The sequence below is a fragment of the Suncus etruscus genome, chromosome 14, assembly GCF_024139225.1.
Source record: "Suncus etruscus isolate mSunEtr1 chromosome 14, mSunEtr1.pri.cur, whole genome shotgun sequence".
Taxonomy (NCBI): Eukaryota; Metazoa; Chordata; class Mammalia; order Eulipotyphla; family Soricidae; genus Suncus; species Suncus etruscus.
Genome location: NC_064861.1, coordinates 33,780,048 through 33,797,079, shown reverse-complemented (window position 1 = coordinate 33,797,079; position 17,032 = coordinate 33,780,048). Strand labels below are relative to the sequence as shown.

At 39.8% G+C, this 17,032-nt stretch overlaps 1 protein-coding gene across 2 annotated transcripts in view; it reads right to left on the bottom strand.

Moving 5' to 3' along the window:
- FNIP1 (folliculin interacting protein 1) overlaps nucleotides 1–17,032 on the bottom strand; it is an 88,679-nt gene that overhangs the window by 45,605 nt on the left and 26,042 nt on the right. For both annotated transcript variants that reach the window (XM_049786710.1, XM_049786711.1), the window contains exons 2-5: nucleotides 8,241–8,367; nucleotides 4,250–4,384; nucleotides 1,157–1,257; nucleotides 907–981 (exon numbers count right to left, since the gene is read on the bottom strand). In XM_049786710.1, the coding sequence (XP_049642667.1) occupies nucleotides 907–981; nucleotides 1,157–1,257; nucleotides 4,250–4,384; nucleotides 8,241–8,367 (438 nt within the window). The remainder of the gene's footprint in view (nucleotides 1–906; nucleotides 982–1,156; nucleotides 1,258–4,249; nucleotides 4,385–8,240; nucleotides 8,368–17,032) is intronic.

Here is a 17,032-nt window from a genome sequence, read left to right as displayed (position 1 = left end):
AGTTGACCATGTACTAGGCAATCACCCTATCCACTGTATTATCACTCCTTTTGGGTTTTGTTTTCTTGTTTTTGCACCACACCCAGTGATGACTGAGAAAACATACTAGATAAGATATAAGGGAATGAACCAAGTCTCCCACAGGCAAAACCAGAGCTCCAACCCTTGGAGCTACCTCCAATTTCCCCACCCTCATCCATCTAGTTTTTTAAGTATGCATGATATCTTTGAAAAATTCCTTCCCTCTCTTCCTTTCTAAAACAAATTTAAGAATTAATAGTTTGAGGCTAGAGTAATAACACCATGAACATATAAATGACTAACAGTTACGTGAAACAGTACTAAACATAATTAGGGAAATACAAATAACGTATTCATTTATTGCTTTCTATCTTCTAGAAAATCTGATCAAATAAACCAGATACACCTGACCCTGTTTCAATCCCCTGCCCCATTTGTTTCCCTGAGCATCAGAGCTGCAGCTCATAGTATAAGTGACTGAACAATACTGTACCACTAGGTTTAGCATTGAAGCCTGTGTCTCAATAAAACTGGGAGATGGAAATGGGGGGACATAAATTGAAATGTAGTAAAAAGAAATTAAAACTTGTACTTGAGGGGCCGGGAAGGTGGTGCTAGAGATAAGGTGTCTGCCTTGTAAGCGCTAGCCAAGGAACGGACCGCGGTTCGATCCCCCGGTGTCCCATATGGTTCCCCCAAGCCAGGGGCAATTTCTGAGCGCTTAGCCAGGAGTATCCCCTGAGCGTCAAACGAGTGTGGCCCAAAAACCAAAAAAAAAAAAAAAAACCAAAACAAAAAAAAACTTGTACTTGAATTCTGAAAGCAACCAATTTGTTCCTGCTTTGATCATCTCCATTAATTGTCTCTTTACCCAAAACCACTTACGTATTGAGACTTCCACAGATACTGCTTCCTGTCCGTGCCGTAAAAACTTTGCTGAGCATAAGCTGTGGAGGAGACCTATGGAGAGACAGAAATATTAAATCTATATATAAAGCTCCTAAGTCACAGATTACTATAATAAGATAAACTAAGTGCCTAACATTAACTTTGTGTGAAATAAGAAATTTTCTAATCTTCCAATAATTTTAATATTCTAGAAAAATTAAGAACAATTTAAAAAAAAATCACTTACCGGATCTGATGAATTTTTAAGGTGGAACCTTTGTAGCTCATTGCTACAGAGCCAAACATCATCTCTCCAAGCATACTAGCATCAGAAGAGCACCACGAACCCTAAATGAAGACCATAGCATTAAAGAGCACAGAATTTAAAACTTTTTGACTATTTTGCTTTGTTTTACATGTTCAAAAGAGAATTTAGGCTTCTCCAGAATGGAAAAAGCTAAGGATAGATGGATGATAGAAAGATAGATACTCTAGAGAAAACAAGCTTGGAAAAAGATGCTTATGATATTTTGAATACTGATTCACTTTAAAGTTCCTTTGTCAGGCGCCGGACAAATAGGACAGCAGTAGGGCGTTTTTGTCTTGCAAGCAGCCAACCCAGGACTAACGGTGGATCGAATCCCAGCATCCCATATGGTCCCCCGTGACTGCCAGGACCACCTTAGGTCCTGGATCTGCTGCTTGCAAGGCAAACACCACTGTGCTATCTCTCTGGCCCCTATATGATGCATTTTTAAAGTGCTTGCACACTGACTATTCTTCAGCTTGATTTCATCATTTCTCTATTTTATAGTTCTAGCCACTAATGAAGTATGAGAGTCATCAATTCCAAAAGTAGCCCTCTACTCATTCTTCTCCTTTCACTTCTCATTCCCCCTGGTAGCCATTGTAATTATTATCATTTGTCTAGGAAACTTTCCCCAATTCTTGATTTTCCTTATATGATTTAATGAAATTTGTGAGTAATCATTATTACAATCTTAAGTAGTCATTTTGGTCATCTTTATTATGAAATGTCTTATTTAACTGTATAGGTTGTGAATTGGCCTAATCTCTGAACAGTGTCTTATTAGATAGTCTACAGATAAGCCCTCTAATTATGATGTGCATGATTCTAGACAGCTTCACAGCACATCTTTTATTTCTCTTAAGCAAGTTTATACTTGTTACATTGTGGTCCTAATATACCATCTTCATTTACTTCACTTTATATCTTATTGACCAATATTGTGTTGAAGGCATTTATTTTAATAGGTAGTTCTAAAAATTGCTATTCCAATCATTAGTTTATCCCTTTGAATATAGAAACTCACTTTCTATCTTCAAGGGATTCTTTAAAAAGCATTTTTGTTTTCACCCTTAGGCATACTATGACTCTTAAATAAACTGGATTTCAAAAAAATGCAGAAATAGAGAAGAGACATACCCTAGTATATAAACAGTGACCAAACATGCGGGTTTTATTTTTAGCTTTTTCCCTGATGCCTCTGAAGACAGTTATAGAATAATGGGTATGAGTAATAAGAAGAATGGTTTGCTCAAAGGTGGTCAAGGGGCCCAATGGTCACTCCTGGTTATTTTGACCAATTGGGTTGAATGATTCAATGTGGGACCCGAGAACAGGATGTTACTTTAAGCCAGGGGTCTCAAACTCGCGGTCCGCGGGCCGTTTGTGGCCTTCCATACAACATTTTGTGGCCCTGCCCTAGAGGAATCTTTTGTTTTGTTTTGTTTTAGTTGTTTGGGTCTCACCCCCCAATGTTCAAGGCTTACTACTGACTTTACACTCAAGGATCACCCCGACTTTGCCTCCTGCGGCCCCAGGAAAATTGAGTTTGAGGTCCCTGCTTTAGACGTTGCAGAGTTGCCTTAGTTTTTCTTTAAACTAGAACAATTTAGGGGCCAAAGAGATAGCACAGCGTTAGGGCATTTGCCTTGCACGCAGCCAACCGAGAATGAGTGGTGGTTCTAATCCCAGAATCCCATATGGTCCCCCATGTTTGGCAGGAGCAATTTCTGAGCGCAGAGCCAGAGTAACCCATGAGCACCAGCAGGTGTGATCCAAAAGACAAACAAAAAAACCCACAGTTATCTAATTACAAATAATTGAAGAATTTGGGATTCTACTTTGGTCCTGCTAAATACAAAGTATTTAAGTCATTCATGCAAGCTTATGTGAGATAAATCCACATCAAATGACATTTGTCTAGTATGAAACCAAAGACTGATCTCATGTATAATTCCATGAGCTTATTTAATTCTGTATCTGAAAAGAAAATCCACATTACCTTTGAAAAATAAAAATGTGGGGAGGGGGGGCCGGGCGGTGGCGCTGGAGGTAAGGTGCCTGCCTTGCCTGCTAGCCTAGGACGGACCGCGGTTCGATCCCCCGGCGTCCCAGCTAGCCTAGGACGGACCGCGGTTCGATCCCCCGGCGTCCCATATGGTCCCCCAAGAAGCCAGGAGCAACTTCTGAGCGCATAGCCAGGAGTAACCCCTGAGCGTCACAGGGTGTGGCCCAAAAACCAAAAAAAAAAAAAAACCAAAAAAAAAAAAAAAAAATGTGGGGAGGGGAAAAAAAAGAAAAATGTATAATATTGGGGCCGAAGAGATAGCATGGAGGTAAGGCGGTTGCCTTTCATGCAGAAAAACGGTGGTTCGAATCCTGGCATCCCATATGGTTCCCCGTGCCTGGCATGGCGATTTCTGAGCATAGAGCCAGGAGTAACCCCTGAGCACTGCTGGGTGTGACCCAAAAACAAAAAAACAAACAAACAAACAAACAAACAAATGTACATTATCTACAATATGTACAACTAAATTTTAATTTCATATTGTTCCAGAAATGCAATGTTATTTTCTATTTAATATTTTTGCAATTTAAAAGGATACAAAATAAATTATTCTGGTAGCCAAAACAACCTGAACTGGAAACTAAGGAAGAAAAGAGTCATAAATGTTGATAAAAAACTACTTAATTATCTGTCTTTACAGTCACCAAAAAAAAAAAAAAAAAATCAGAGAGGGTAAGGACTAATTTCCATTATATGCCTAATCCCTAGAAAATGCAGAACAAAGGTGATCAAAAATGCTTGTTAGTAGGGGCTGGAGAGATAGCACAGTGGTAGGGCATTTGCCTTGTAAATGGCCAACCAGGACAGAGCTGGGTTCAATTCCCAGCATCCCATATGGTCCCCCAAGCCTGGCAGGAGCAATTTTTGAGCACAGAGCCATGAGTGCTGCTGAGCGTAATCTACCCCTCCAAAAAAGCTTGTGAGTGAGGAACAAATAAATATATGAGATTAGTGATATTTATTACCTGGTACTTGGGACACTGGTCTTTAATATCAGAAGCTGAAGTCACTGAACTATCCAGAGAGGAAGAACTGTCACCTCCAGGTTTCAGCTGGCAGCATTTTCCAAAGACTTTAACTTGAGCATCACTACAGAGTTTCTGAAAGATATATTATTTCCATTTACATCTATATTTTTAATTGCTCTATGGGCCACACACAGCAGTGCTCAGGGTAGGCCAAAGAAAAGATCAAACTCAGGATCACATATACATGGCATGTACTCTGCTATTTTAGCCATATTCCCACTCATATATTTTAACAATTCCTTTACCATATACAACAGTATAAATGAAACTTCAAAAAACAAAAGTAGAACAAATCAACAAAACTAAACATGACTATTTTTAATTTACTGTACTTTCTCTGGTGTTGTTTTCTTTTAGGGGTAGAAAGATTTGAGTCACATCTAGTAGTGCTAAAGACGAACTCTCAGCAATGGGCTTGTAGACTGCTCCTAGCAATGCTTGTGAGATGATATGAAATTAGTAATCAATCCAGGGTTGATTGGCCACATGCAAGGTAAACACATTAACTCCTATAATATCATTCCAGCTAGTTTTTATTTTTATACTACAATTTGCAGTTTGCATGTGATTTTCTTTCTTACATTACTAAATTATTAGTAGTTTTCTATATTACTACGGGTTACAGAATGTTACTTACTATTAGTAACCCCAACTGAAACTTGTGAAAGAAGCCTCAGGCTCCAAAACCAGGACATGGAGAAATGTGGTTCTGGAAGCAAACGTCTCCACACAGTAAAAGGGGGGTAAAAACAATTCAAGAACTCTTAACAAACCTGCTCCTAAGAGGAAGGTTGCTTAGTGGAGGAAGACTGGAGAAAATGCCCTGCTTTCCTGAGACCCAGGCTTTTTGTTAGCAAGAACCATACCACACCCTAGGGTGGAGAACGAATACTGAGTAAGATGGAACCCAGTAATCCAAAACCAGATCATACCCTGGAGTGAAATAAGGTAGAACCTAGTTAATCAAACATCTCCCCCTAACTGACTTTATAGAAAAACAAAGTTATTCACATCCCATGGTTCTAAGGGTGGATGCCTCTAATTAAAAGGTAAAGGGATTGGCAATATCTTGCACAGGTGGAGCAAAAGTTGGAAAAATAGGGGAAAAAAACTCAGGGTGTCCTTATCCATGAAGCATCTTGCCCTAAGACCACTACAAGCTCCAGGCACACTAATTTGTCTAACCTCAAAGTCTTTCTTCAAGGTCCCAGGAAAGATTCTCCTCTATCATGGTTTTCCACTGTCAGGTTTCAGTAATTGGAGATATTGGTGTTGACACATATTCAAAGTCAGGATGTCCTGAGGCATCTCCTGGTATCATATCACCCTTAGGTGGCAAGGCAGGGAAATCTGCTTCCAAAGCAAGTCAGTGCTGATTTCCAAGTTGTAGTCAAGTTAGCTTGTTAGCCCACCCCAAAGCATGTATGTGCCAAGGCAGTTTTAGTCACTCCTTAGACAATCTCCAATTTCCCTATGCTAATCGCCTTTATGGTCTGCCTGTCACATCAAAGTTACCCAAAACTGGCCACTGTAAAGATGCGAAAGTCAAGCTAACATAATAAGGTGGTGTTGAGCCTCTCATTCTCTGTAGGACTGACCTAGAAGGAGGGGATCTGTTCCATCCCTCTTCAGGGTTGGGAAATATTTTGATATCTGGAAACTTTCTCAATGCTGAGAGCAGAGCAGAGACATGAAGGCAAGATAAAGTCATAGACATAAAGCAAACAGATCTGAAATTAATGTCCTTAAAATGAGTCTCTAATGTGGTCAGAATCTATAATTCCCAGGTGAATAAATGATTCCTTTGAGTGTTAAATTGCTTCTTCCTAAAATCATACCTAAAGTTTTTGGAGGCATTGGCCCTGTTATGCTAGATTTAATCTTGTGAGGACACTGAGCTGGGATAATAGTTATAAATCTTCTACCCAACTTCCTTCAGCCATGTGTTGGGTAGGGTATACTATGACAGAGGTTTAAACTAGTACCCAACACATGGCTGAAGGGAGTTGGGTAGAATATACTTTGATAGAGCTTGAGACTAGTACCCAACAAATGGTTGAAAGAAGTTGGGTTCGGTATACTATGCCAGAGGTTGAGACTAGAATCCAACACATGCTAGACATATGTGCTTATCATCTGTGCCATATTGACAGTTCTGAAAGTTATAAGGCAGTAATTTTGCACACAAATTTTTTTTTTTTTTTTTTGGTTTTTTGGTCCACACCCATTTGATGCTCAGGGGTTTTACTCCTGGCTAAGCACTCAGAAATTGGCCCTGGCTTGGCGGGACTATATGGGACGCCGGGGGAATCAAACCGCGGTCCTTCCTTGGCTAGCGCTTGCAAAGCAGGGACACCTTACCTCTAGCACCACCTCACCGGCCCCTTCGCACACAATTTTTCTTGATATTTCCTTTTTTAAAGATCTGGGTTATGTGAAGAACTGTATAGTCTTCTCAATGAAATAATATATAGACGTCTCAGAAAAATTAAGAATACAGCTTCTGGGGCCAGAGCCATAGCACAGTGGAGGGCATTTGCCTTGCATGTGGACAACCCAGTTCCATCCCTGGCATTCCATTTTGGTCCCCTGAGCCTACCAGGAGTTATTTATTTATTTATTTTGGGGGAGATTTAGGCCACTCAGTGGCCAATCTTGGTGGCACTCAGCGGTTACTCCTGGCTCTGTGCTCAGAAATTGCTCCTGGCAAGCATGGGGAACCATAAAGGATTCCAGGAATTGAACCCGGGTCTGTCCGAATTTGGCTGAGTGCTGTACTATCTATCTCTCTGGCCCCCACTAGTACTATTATTAGAGGTGTGAGTAGATTGTCAGTTGCACACAACTGACCCAAGTTTGATCCCTGGCATCTCATATAGTTCTCAAGTACCACCAGGAATGACCCTGAGCAGGAGTAACCTCTGAGCAGCACCAGGTGTGGCCCAAAAACCAAAAAAAAAAAAAAAAAAAAAGTGTAACAATATTTATGCATAAACTGTGCTTTTATCCTTCACCCAATGCTGTCTTTACTTCTAGGATTTTATTTATACACTAAAAATTACTACTGGGTCTTATGAATTAACTTTTTATCTTCTCTTTGTTTTGTTTTGCTTTGTCTTGTTAATCACATAAATGTGTGGTTTATATCATTTTGGCTGTCAAACTTGATTTTCAATTTATGGCTTCTGGATTTTAGATCAAACCTAGTTTTTTCCTCACTATAGATATATAAACACACAACTGTTTTAATACAGGAAGAAAGTATTTGGCAATATATCTTTTGCACACAAAAAATAAAAATTTCATAAGGCTTTTACATAACATAACTATCTAATCTAATAATTTTATATTGATTCATAAATTTTAAGATAGCATTCCTTTTTAATTTAGTTTTTTTACTGTAACACTGGATTGTGAATATAAATACCCTTACAGCATCCCACGCCAGTTCACTGAACCCTTTCAGTCCACTCCCTGAGCCCCTCGTTAATCTCAATTCTATTATCAATCTTTATTTTTTACTTGAACACTGCAGAGTTTTAATTTGCTTTGTACCATCACACAAATAATTGTTCACTTCTTATGTCACATTTTCTACAAATATGAGTGGTTTGGACAAGATACACTTGTTAAGAATCCCTTTAGGGGCCGGAGAAATGGTAGAGTAGGTACAGTGTTTGCCTTGCATGCAGCCAATCACAGTTTAATCCCCTGCACACAATACAGTCCTCAAAACCCTCTAGGAGTAATCACAGAGCAAAGTGTTAAACCTGGGCACCCTTAGATCTGGCCCAAATGAACAATTGGGGCTCCAATTTTTTAAAACCTACTAATGTTGTTTTACACAAACCAAAGTGCTATTCTTAAATTTTACTCATTATTGCTTGGCTTAACATTACAATCCAATCAAATCAGTAACAATGCTCACCGATACTGATATATCCTCACTTTTTCTCTTAACACTGGAGTCAAACAAGACATTTCTTCCCCGTCGTTCACAATCTTGATAAACAATCAGTCGAATCTGACTTGGATCAAATTCTGGCAAAGGCCAACTTTAAAAAAAAATAAAGATCAATTAGATTTATTTTAATAAACATTGAATATAAGATTATAAGCAATAAATTCTATATAATAAAACCCAAAGTTGTACAGTTAGAAATGAATGCATAAATTTATATATACTCAACATTTACTTAAGAGCTGAAAACTTAAATACCTAGACATTTAGAATACCAAGTTAAGAAATATAAAACAATAGTGGTATCATTCACTATATATAAGATAGCCATCTATTATGAATATAAAAATGCAATAAAATATAAAAACATAAAAATTAAAATGTAGGGCCGGCAAGGTGGCACTAGAGGTAAGGTGTCTGCCTTGCAAGTGCTAGCCAAGGAAGGACCGCGGTTCGATTCCCCAGCGTCCCATATGGTACCCCCAAGCCAGGGGCAATTTCTGAGCGCTTAGCCAGGAGTAACCCCTGAGCATCAAATGGGTGTGGCCCGAAAAACAAAAAAAAATAAATTTAATAAATAAACAAATGTGTAAGAACATAAAAATATATCAGAAAGTCCAGTAAAGTGGCCAAGATATAGCACAGCGGTAAGGCATTTGCCTTAAAAGCGGCCAACCCAGGACAGACCCAAGTTTGATTCCCAGCATCCCATATGGTCCCCTGAGCCTAACAGGAGCGATTTCTGAGTGCAGAGCCAGGAGTAACCCGAGTGCTTCTAGGAGGGGAGTGGAGGAGAGGAGCCAGGGAAAAGGAACAGAAAAGAAGGGAGGGAGGGAGGCACGGATGCAGGAAGGAAGGAAGGAAGGAAGGAAGGAAGGAAGGAAGGAAGGAAGGAAGGAAGGAAGGAAGGAAGGAAGGAAGGAAGGAAGGAAGGAAGGAAGGAAGGGAGGGAGGGAGGGAGGGAGGGAGGGAGGGAGGGAGGGAGGGAAGGAGGGAAGAATGCAGGAAGGAAGGGAGGGAGGGATGGATGGAGGAAGGAAGGAAGGAAGGAAGGAAGGAAGGAAGGAAGGAAGGAAGGAAGGAAGGAAGGAAGGAAGGAAGGAAGGAAGGAAGGAAGGAAGGGAGAGAGGGAGGGAGGGATGAAGGAAGGAAGGGAGGGAGGGAGGGAGGGAGGGAGGGAGGAAGGAAGGAAGGAAGGAAGGAAGGAAGGAAGGAAGGAAGGAAGGAAGGAAGGAAGGAAGGAAGGAAGGAAGGAAGGAAGGAAGGAAGGGGAGGAAGGAAGGAAGGAAGGAAGGGAGGGAGGGAGAAAGGAAGGGGAGGGAGGGACGGAGGAAGGGAGGGAGGGAAGGATAGAGGGAGGGAGGAAGGAAGGAAGGAAGGGAGGGAGGGAGGGAGGGAGGGAGGGAGGGAGGGAGGGAGGGAGGGAGGGAGGGAGGGAGGAGTTTTTTAAGTTGACCCCAGCGAATTTTTTATTCTTTTTTTTTATATATATCTTTATTTAAACAACTTGACTACAAATAGGAGTGTAGTTGGGTTTCAGTCATGTAAAGAATACCCCCCTTCATCAGTGCAACATTCCCATCACCAATGTCCCAAGTCTCTCTCCTCCCACCCCAACCCCACCTGTGCTCTAGACAGGCCTTCAACTTCCCTCATTCATTCACACTGTTATGATAGTTCTCAGTGTAGTTATTTCCCTCTAACTGCACTCATCACTCTTTGTGGTAAGCTTCATGTAGTGAGCTGGACCTTCCAGCCCTCCTCTCTTTTGTCTCTGAGGATTATTGCAAAAGTATCTTTTATTTTTCTCAAAACCCATAGATGAGTGAAACCATTCTGCGTCTCTCTTCCTCTGGCTTATTTCACTCAGCATAATAGATTCCATGTACATCCATGTATAGGAAAATTTCATGACTTCATCTCTTCTGATAGCTGCATAATATTCTATTGTGTATATGTACCACAGTTTCTTTAGCCATTCATCTTTTGAGGGGCCACTAGGTTGTTTCCAGAGTCTGGCTATTGTAAATAGCGCTGCAATGAATATAGGTGGAGGAAGGAATTTTTGTATTGTATTTTTGTGTTCCAAGGATATATCCCCGAGGAGTGGTATAGCTTGATCATATGGGAGTTCAATTTCCATTCAATTTCAATTGGAGGAATCTTCATATTGCTTTCCATAAAGGTCGGACTAGACAACATTCCCACCAGCAGTGAATAAGAGTTCCTTTCTCTCCACATCCCCGCCAACACGGCTTGTTCTCATTCTTTGTAATGTGCGTCAATCTCTGTGGCGTGAGATGGTACTTCATAGTTGTTTTGATTTGCATCTCCCTGATTAGTGATGTGGAGCATTTTCTCAGGTGCCTTTTGGTCATTTGTATTTCTTTGACAAAGTGTTCATTTCTTATCCCCATTTTTTGATGGGATTAGATGTTTTTTTCTTGTAAAGTTCTGTCAATGCCTTGTATATTTTGGATATTAGCCCCTTATCTGATGGGTATTGGGTGAATAATTTCTCCCACTCAGTGGGTGGCTCTTGTATCCTGGACCCCAGCAATTTTATTCCAGCAGTTTTTTTTTTTTTAATTTTTCAAAGCAGTACTGTTCATGATAGTTAAAACAGCAAACAAATCAAATGTCCATCAATAAATGAGAAGATAAAAAAATACTGTGATTTATTCAGATCATAAAGTACAACAAACTGGACTGGAAAGAGAGTATAACAGGTAAAGTGCCTGCCTCACATGTTGCTGACACAGGATCTCCTGGCAGTCTATATGGAAATAGACCTCCCAAGCCCCACAAGAACTGAACATGCCAGGTTTGACCCAAAAAAAACAAGCTAATAAAATAAGATATAACAAATACAATGGATGAAATTCTCTATAAGCAGTAACATAGCAAATTGGGCCATAAACAAATTGGACAGTGATATATATGAACACAAAAAACACGCACACATTTGTGCAAAGATTTTAAAGTTGGTAAAGTTTAAAACACACTTCTAGAAACATATTTATTTTAGTTTTGGGCCCAAACCCAGTGATGCTCAGTAGTAACTCATAACTCCGCATTCAGTTAGTTGGCAGCGCTCTTGGGACCATACCTACTGTACTATCTTTCTAGCCCTTAGAAAACATGTATTTAATCTTTAAAACCAAATGAACTACATGATGAATAAAATAGTCTGGTGAACTGAATAAACTAAAACTGGACAGCTGCTAAGAAATAGGAGAACTGGGGTTGGCGAGGATGCACAAAGGGCTGAAACACAGGCTTTGCACACAGGAAGTTCAATTTCCAGACCACATGGTATCCAAAGCACTGAAAGAGTAGTAGTCCCAAATGTTGTTGGCTATGGAATCCCCTCCCCCCCAATAAAGGAGAACTGCTATTCCAGGACTTATTTGTAATTGGCTACATCAGACTAAAAGGGTAAATTCTTCACAATACATCAGTCATAGTTATTTATTCAGATGCTTTCATTTCCTACAAAAAGATCAATGCTAACACTGTTAATGCATGTGAATTCAAAATATTTACCAAAGATTTGATACAATTTTAGTTATCTTTTGTCTAATTCTTAGCAAATATTTACATTAGGAACTGATTCAAAAGTAACACTAGAATTTTCATCAAAGTAGATATTTTATCCTCGAAGCACATTAATATGGATCCCACTGAACTTCATTACTGAATAGTGCTTTGATGTTAAGCACAATTTGTCAAAATCAGACTTTTTTTTTTTAGGGGAGGGGTGAGAGGTTGGACTACACCAAGCAGTGCTCGGGGCTCTGTGTTCTTCAAATTGTTCCTGGCAGAGTCTGAAGATCATATGAGGTGGCTAGAATTGAACCTGTGCTGGCTGCATGCAAGGCAAATAAACCTGCTGCTCCAACCCCTCCTACTTAAAGATCAAGCTCATATATATTTTCTCCAGGCAGTTAACTTCTGAAATTAAAGTTACTTTCATATATAATTCTAATACTAATTTTGAATTATACATTATTGTATATATATTATTATACATTATATAATTATACATTATTGTATCTGCTTATATATTATACCTACTAACATACTAACATATACATACTAACATATACACCTGTTTTTCTGAAATTTTTCCTGAAGAAAAATTTACTCATCTTTGAATCACTAATCTCAAATACAATAAATAAATAAAACTATATATAGCCCCAAATAAAGATGGACATATTAAACATTTTATGAATAGACAGCATGGGTTATCATAAATCAGATCAAAATTCTGCAGGAAGTTATCAATAGATGACAAAAATTAATTTGGAGCTCAGGAGAAAGGTTAAAGCTAGAGTTCTAGACACAGAGCTTTAACTGAAAATAGAAAAGCAAGAAAAGAAACATTAATTTAAAATGTTAGGAAACCAATATTTTAAGGGCCAAAAGAGGAGCAAAGAAGCCATGTAAGTTCAGTAGAAAGAGAAATGAAAACATTATGATACAATACTATTTCAAAGTCAAGTAAGGGACTGTGAATATTGCACAAGTACATGCCTTGCATATGTGAAGTCCTGGGTTTAATCCCTAGCTCCATGAAAAGAGAAGGATAGACTGGAGCGATAGCTGTTTTGCCTTGCATGCAGTTGACCCAGGACAGACATGGGTTTGATTCCCGGAGTCCCATATTGTCCCCAGGAGTCCAGGAATAACCCTTGAGTGTCACTGGGTGTGGCAAAAAAAAAAAAGTATTGGGGCTGGAAAAATAGCACAACAGGGAAGGTGTTTGCCTTGCATGTGGATGACCTGAGTTAGATCCCCAGCATCACATATGGTTCCCCAAGCCTGCCAGGAGTTATTTCTAAGCACAGAGCCAGGATTAACACCTGGGACCTGAGCACTAGATGTGGCCCAAAAACAAAAGAAATAAAATTATGATTAGCACGGTAATACAATGTCAAACTATTTAAACATAATATAAATATGTATATGAGATACATATACAAATGTACTACTTTCCAAATATTTATGGTGATTATTCCTATGTAAGGAGTTATTGAGTGAGAGATTAAGACACAAATACCAAGAACTAACTTGCCAGTATTTATAAATCAGGCACCTTAAAATAATTATTTTTAAAAATCCTCAAGAAGCTTTTCTAATTAATCACCGTAATTTCATTAAACGTTTCTTGAAATAAGTACACCTAAAATGCCAACATAAAAATTGTTTACTTCAATCAAGCATCACCAAATTTATAAGTAGATTTGGATAGAATCTAATGGTAACATTTAAAAATAACAATTCAAGGAGATAAAAAAAATGACAATTTGATTATCCCATAGCTGCTGCCATGGCAGTTCATTAGCCAGCTCCATAGATATACACTATTCTTGGAAGAAATGTGCTGAAATTCATGGATCTCAGCACTGAAAACTCTCGGGTAACCTCAGGAGGGGGGTGGGCCAAGACCCTCCCCTGCTGAAAAGCCCAGAAACTGCACCCACACCCCACAGTCACCACCTATACCAATGACCCAACTTCACTGCTTCACCACTAATCTTTGCAGACAGCTCATCTACAAAAACTCCATGTTGCAGGTATTAGGGTTGAGCACTCGGGTCTTCTTGGAGTGGGAGTGGGCACCCTATCCCAGCTGCTATATTGGAGCTGAGCACTTAGGTCTTCTCAGAGTAGGAATGGACACCCCATCCCAGCTGCTACTCCCAGATCCTATAGTCACTGCCATGTAAGCTTATGGGCCAGTTCCACAAATCTGAAGTTCTTGGAGTACTCAACCGCATCCAAGGGACATCATCAAATTCTTCATTACTGACACCCCAGTAGGAACACACCAAATTAGAGGTGAAAGTAGCATAGAAACCACCTAAACTCAATAAATAAAACAACACAGAATGCTCAACTAGAAAAGGCTTAATAAACCTTCAGACAATGTTAATGATCCCATTGTGAGATATAATAATTTTTTTTTTTTTAGTTTTTGATTTTTGAGTCACACCCAGCAGCACTCGGGGGTTACTCCTGGCTCTGCGCTCCGAAATCTCTCCCAGCAGGCATGGGAGACCATATGGGATGCAGGATTCGAACCACCATTCGTCCTGAATCAGCTGTGTGCAAGGCAAATGCCCTACCACTGTGCTATCTCTCTGGCCCCAGAGATATAAAAATTTCATCTATTTTCTATTACTAATTTTTTCAATAATTCTGTTATCGGGGCCGGATGGTGGTTCAAATTCCAGCATTCCATATGGTCCCCCGTGCCTGCCAGGAATAATTTTTGAGTGCAGAGCCAAGAGTAACCCGAGTGCCGCCGCTGGGTGGGACTTAAAAATAAACAAACAACAAAACAATAATTCTATTACCATTTAGTTATAATAAACAATATATGTTGTGCCTGGTAAGGGAGCAGGGTTGGAAAGTGAATGGGAAACTGGAGACAATAGTGAAGGAAATGTTACACTGATGGTAGGACTAGTGTTGGAACACTGAATGCCAGAAACATCAGTATTATAGACATTATAAAACATAGTGTTTAAATAACGTAATTTAAAAAAAGAAATAACACCCTCATGGAATCTTTATTTCTTTTAAGGAGTTCCACTGTTCAAAATCCCTAAAAAATTCCAGTTATACACAACTGCCAACTCAGGTTAATAATAGCAGTAAGACATATTCATCTGAAACCACAAGACTGTCAGGTGACATACCAAGTAGTCTGAATTTAACTCAAATAAAATCCTCTCCAAGGCTTAGAACCAAAAAAGAAGTCTAAGTCTATGAATAAGCGAGAAGGATCTAAGAAAACAACCATGGGATTGGAGCCCTTTTAAGACCAGCCATGTAGAAAGCTTGCCACAAATAGCAAGGGAATGAAGTTATAGCAGCGAAGGATCCACTATAACAATAATGAAAATGATTATTTTGGCAAAAACTGGATACTGAAAGGAAATAAAGTGATATGCATGATGGCCCTTCAGTAACAATATAGCAAACCACAGCTCCTAAAAGAAAAAAAGAGGAGGGAGGAGAGAGGGGAAGAGAGAAAGAGGGAGGATGGTGGAGGATGAGGAATAAGGAGGGGGAGGGGACAGGGGAGGGGGGAGGAGGAGGAAGAAGAAGAGGACCACCACAGAGGAAGGCAGGAGGGCAACTGGGTCATTGGTGGCAGAAAATACACACTGGTTAAGAGTGTTGGACATGGTGTGACTGGAAATCATGAATGAATTTGTAACTATGGGTGGGGGACTATTATGAACAACCTTGTAAATCACAACAACCTTGTAAACCCTGTAAAAAAATTAAGTAATTTTCAAAAATATTAAAAAATCTGGTTTTAGTCTAGAGTTTGCCAGGAATAATTCTTAGGTAGGAATGCTGGGTGTGGTCCCCAAAAAAGAAATTTATTGTTGGGGGCCAGAACCAGAAAGATAGTACAGCAGGTAGGGCTCTTGCCTTCCACATGGCCAATATGATCCTTGACATCCCATGTGATTCCCTTAACCCACAAGGAGTGATTTCTGAGTTCAGTCAGCAGTAATCCCTGAGCACCACTAGATATGGCTCTAAAAGAAAAAGGGACGAAAGGAAAGAAATCTATTGTGGGACTAGAGAGATGGTAGAGAGTAGAGAGCTTGTCTTTCATACTGCCTAACTGATTTCAGTTCCCATCATCCTATATGGCTCACTAAGCACTACCAGGAGTGATCACTGTGAGTCAAAAGTAAGCCCTGTGGGGCCGGAGAGATGGCACAGCGGTGTTTGCCTTGCAAGCAGCCGATCGAGGACCTAAAGTGATTGGTTTAAATCCCGGTGTCCCAAACGGTCCCCCGTGCCTGCCAGGAGCTATTTCTGAGTAACCCCTGAGTAACCCCTGAGTACCGCCAGGTGTGGCCCCAAAACAAAAAAAAAAAAAAAAGTAAGCCCTGAGCACTGCTAGGTGTAACCGAAATTTCAAAAATAAAATAAAAAAGAAATCTCTAACAAATCCTTTGCTTGCAAAGTTTCCAGCTATTTTTCTCTCCATTTCACAAACAACAGCCTATCCCCTACTCTTGTTTCTGTAGGTAGTCTGGGATAGTTAGAGAACCAAATTATAACTGCTTTTTTATATATTTATTTATTTATTTTGGTTTTAGGGTCCTGCCTGGTGGTGCTCAGGGGTTACTACTGGCTCTGTGCTCAAAAATTGCTCCTGGCAGGCACAGGGGACCATATGGGATGTTGGAATTCGAACCACCATCCACCCTGGATTGGTTGTGTGCAAGGCAAACACCCTACCACTATCTCTTCGGTCCCTGCTTTTTAATTATGTTGTTTCCTCTATAAATATATACTAAAAAAATCTAAATAGTCTATAAGTTGTAAAGTGTTGCCCTGAAAGCTGGTGCAAACTAGGAGCATTAACATAGTTGCTAAGAAATGTCAGGGTTCATAAGTCTTTAAATGCTACCTAAGAAGGGGGTTGTGAATATTAAATGAGATGCCACGTGACTTCGTATAAAATGCTCAATGTGAGTTAATAGACAGTCAACCCTTACCACTTGTGGATTCCACAAGGAATGAGCTTACTCACTAAAATTTGCTTGCAAGTCCCAAATCAGTAAGTGTCACGCTTTCACACATGTACAGATAACATAAAAGTAACTGAATCAAAAAAAAAAAAAAAAAAAAGTAACTGAATCACCTAACATATAGCTGAAATCAAATGAGGGATGAGGGGCCGGGCGGTGGCGCTGGAGGTAAGGTGCCTGCCTTGC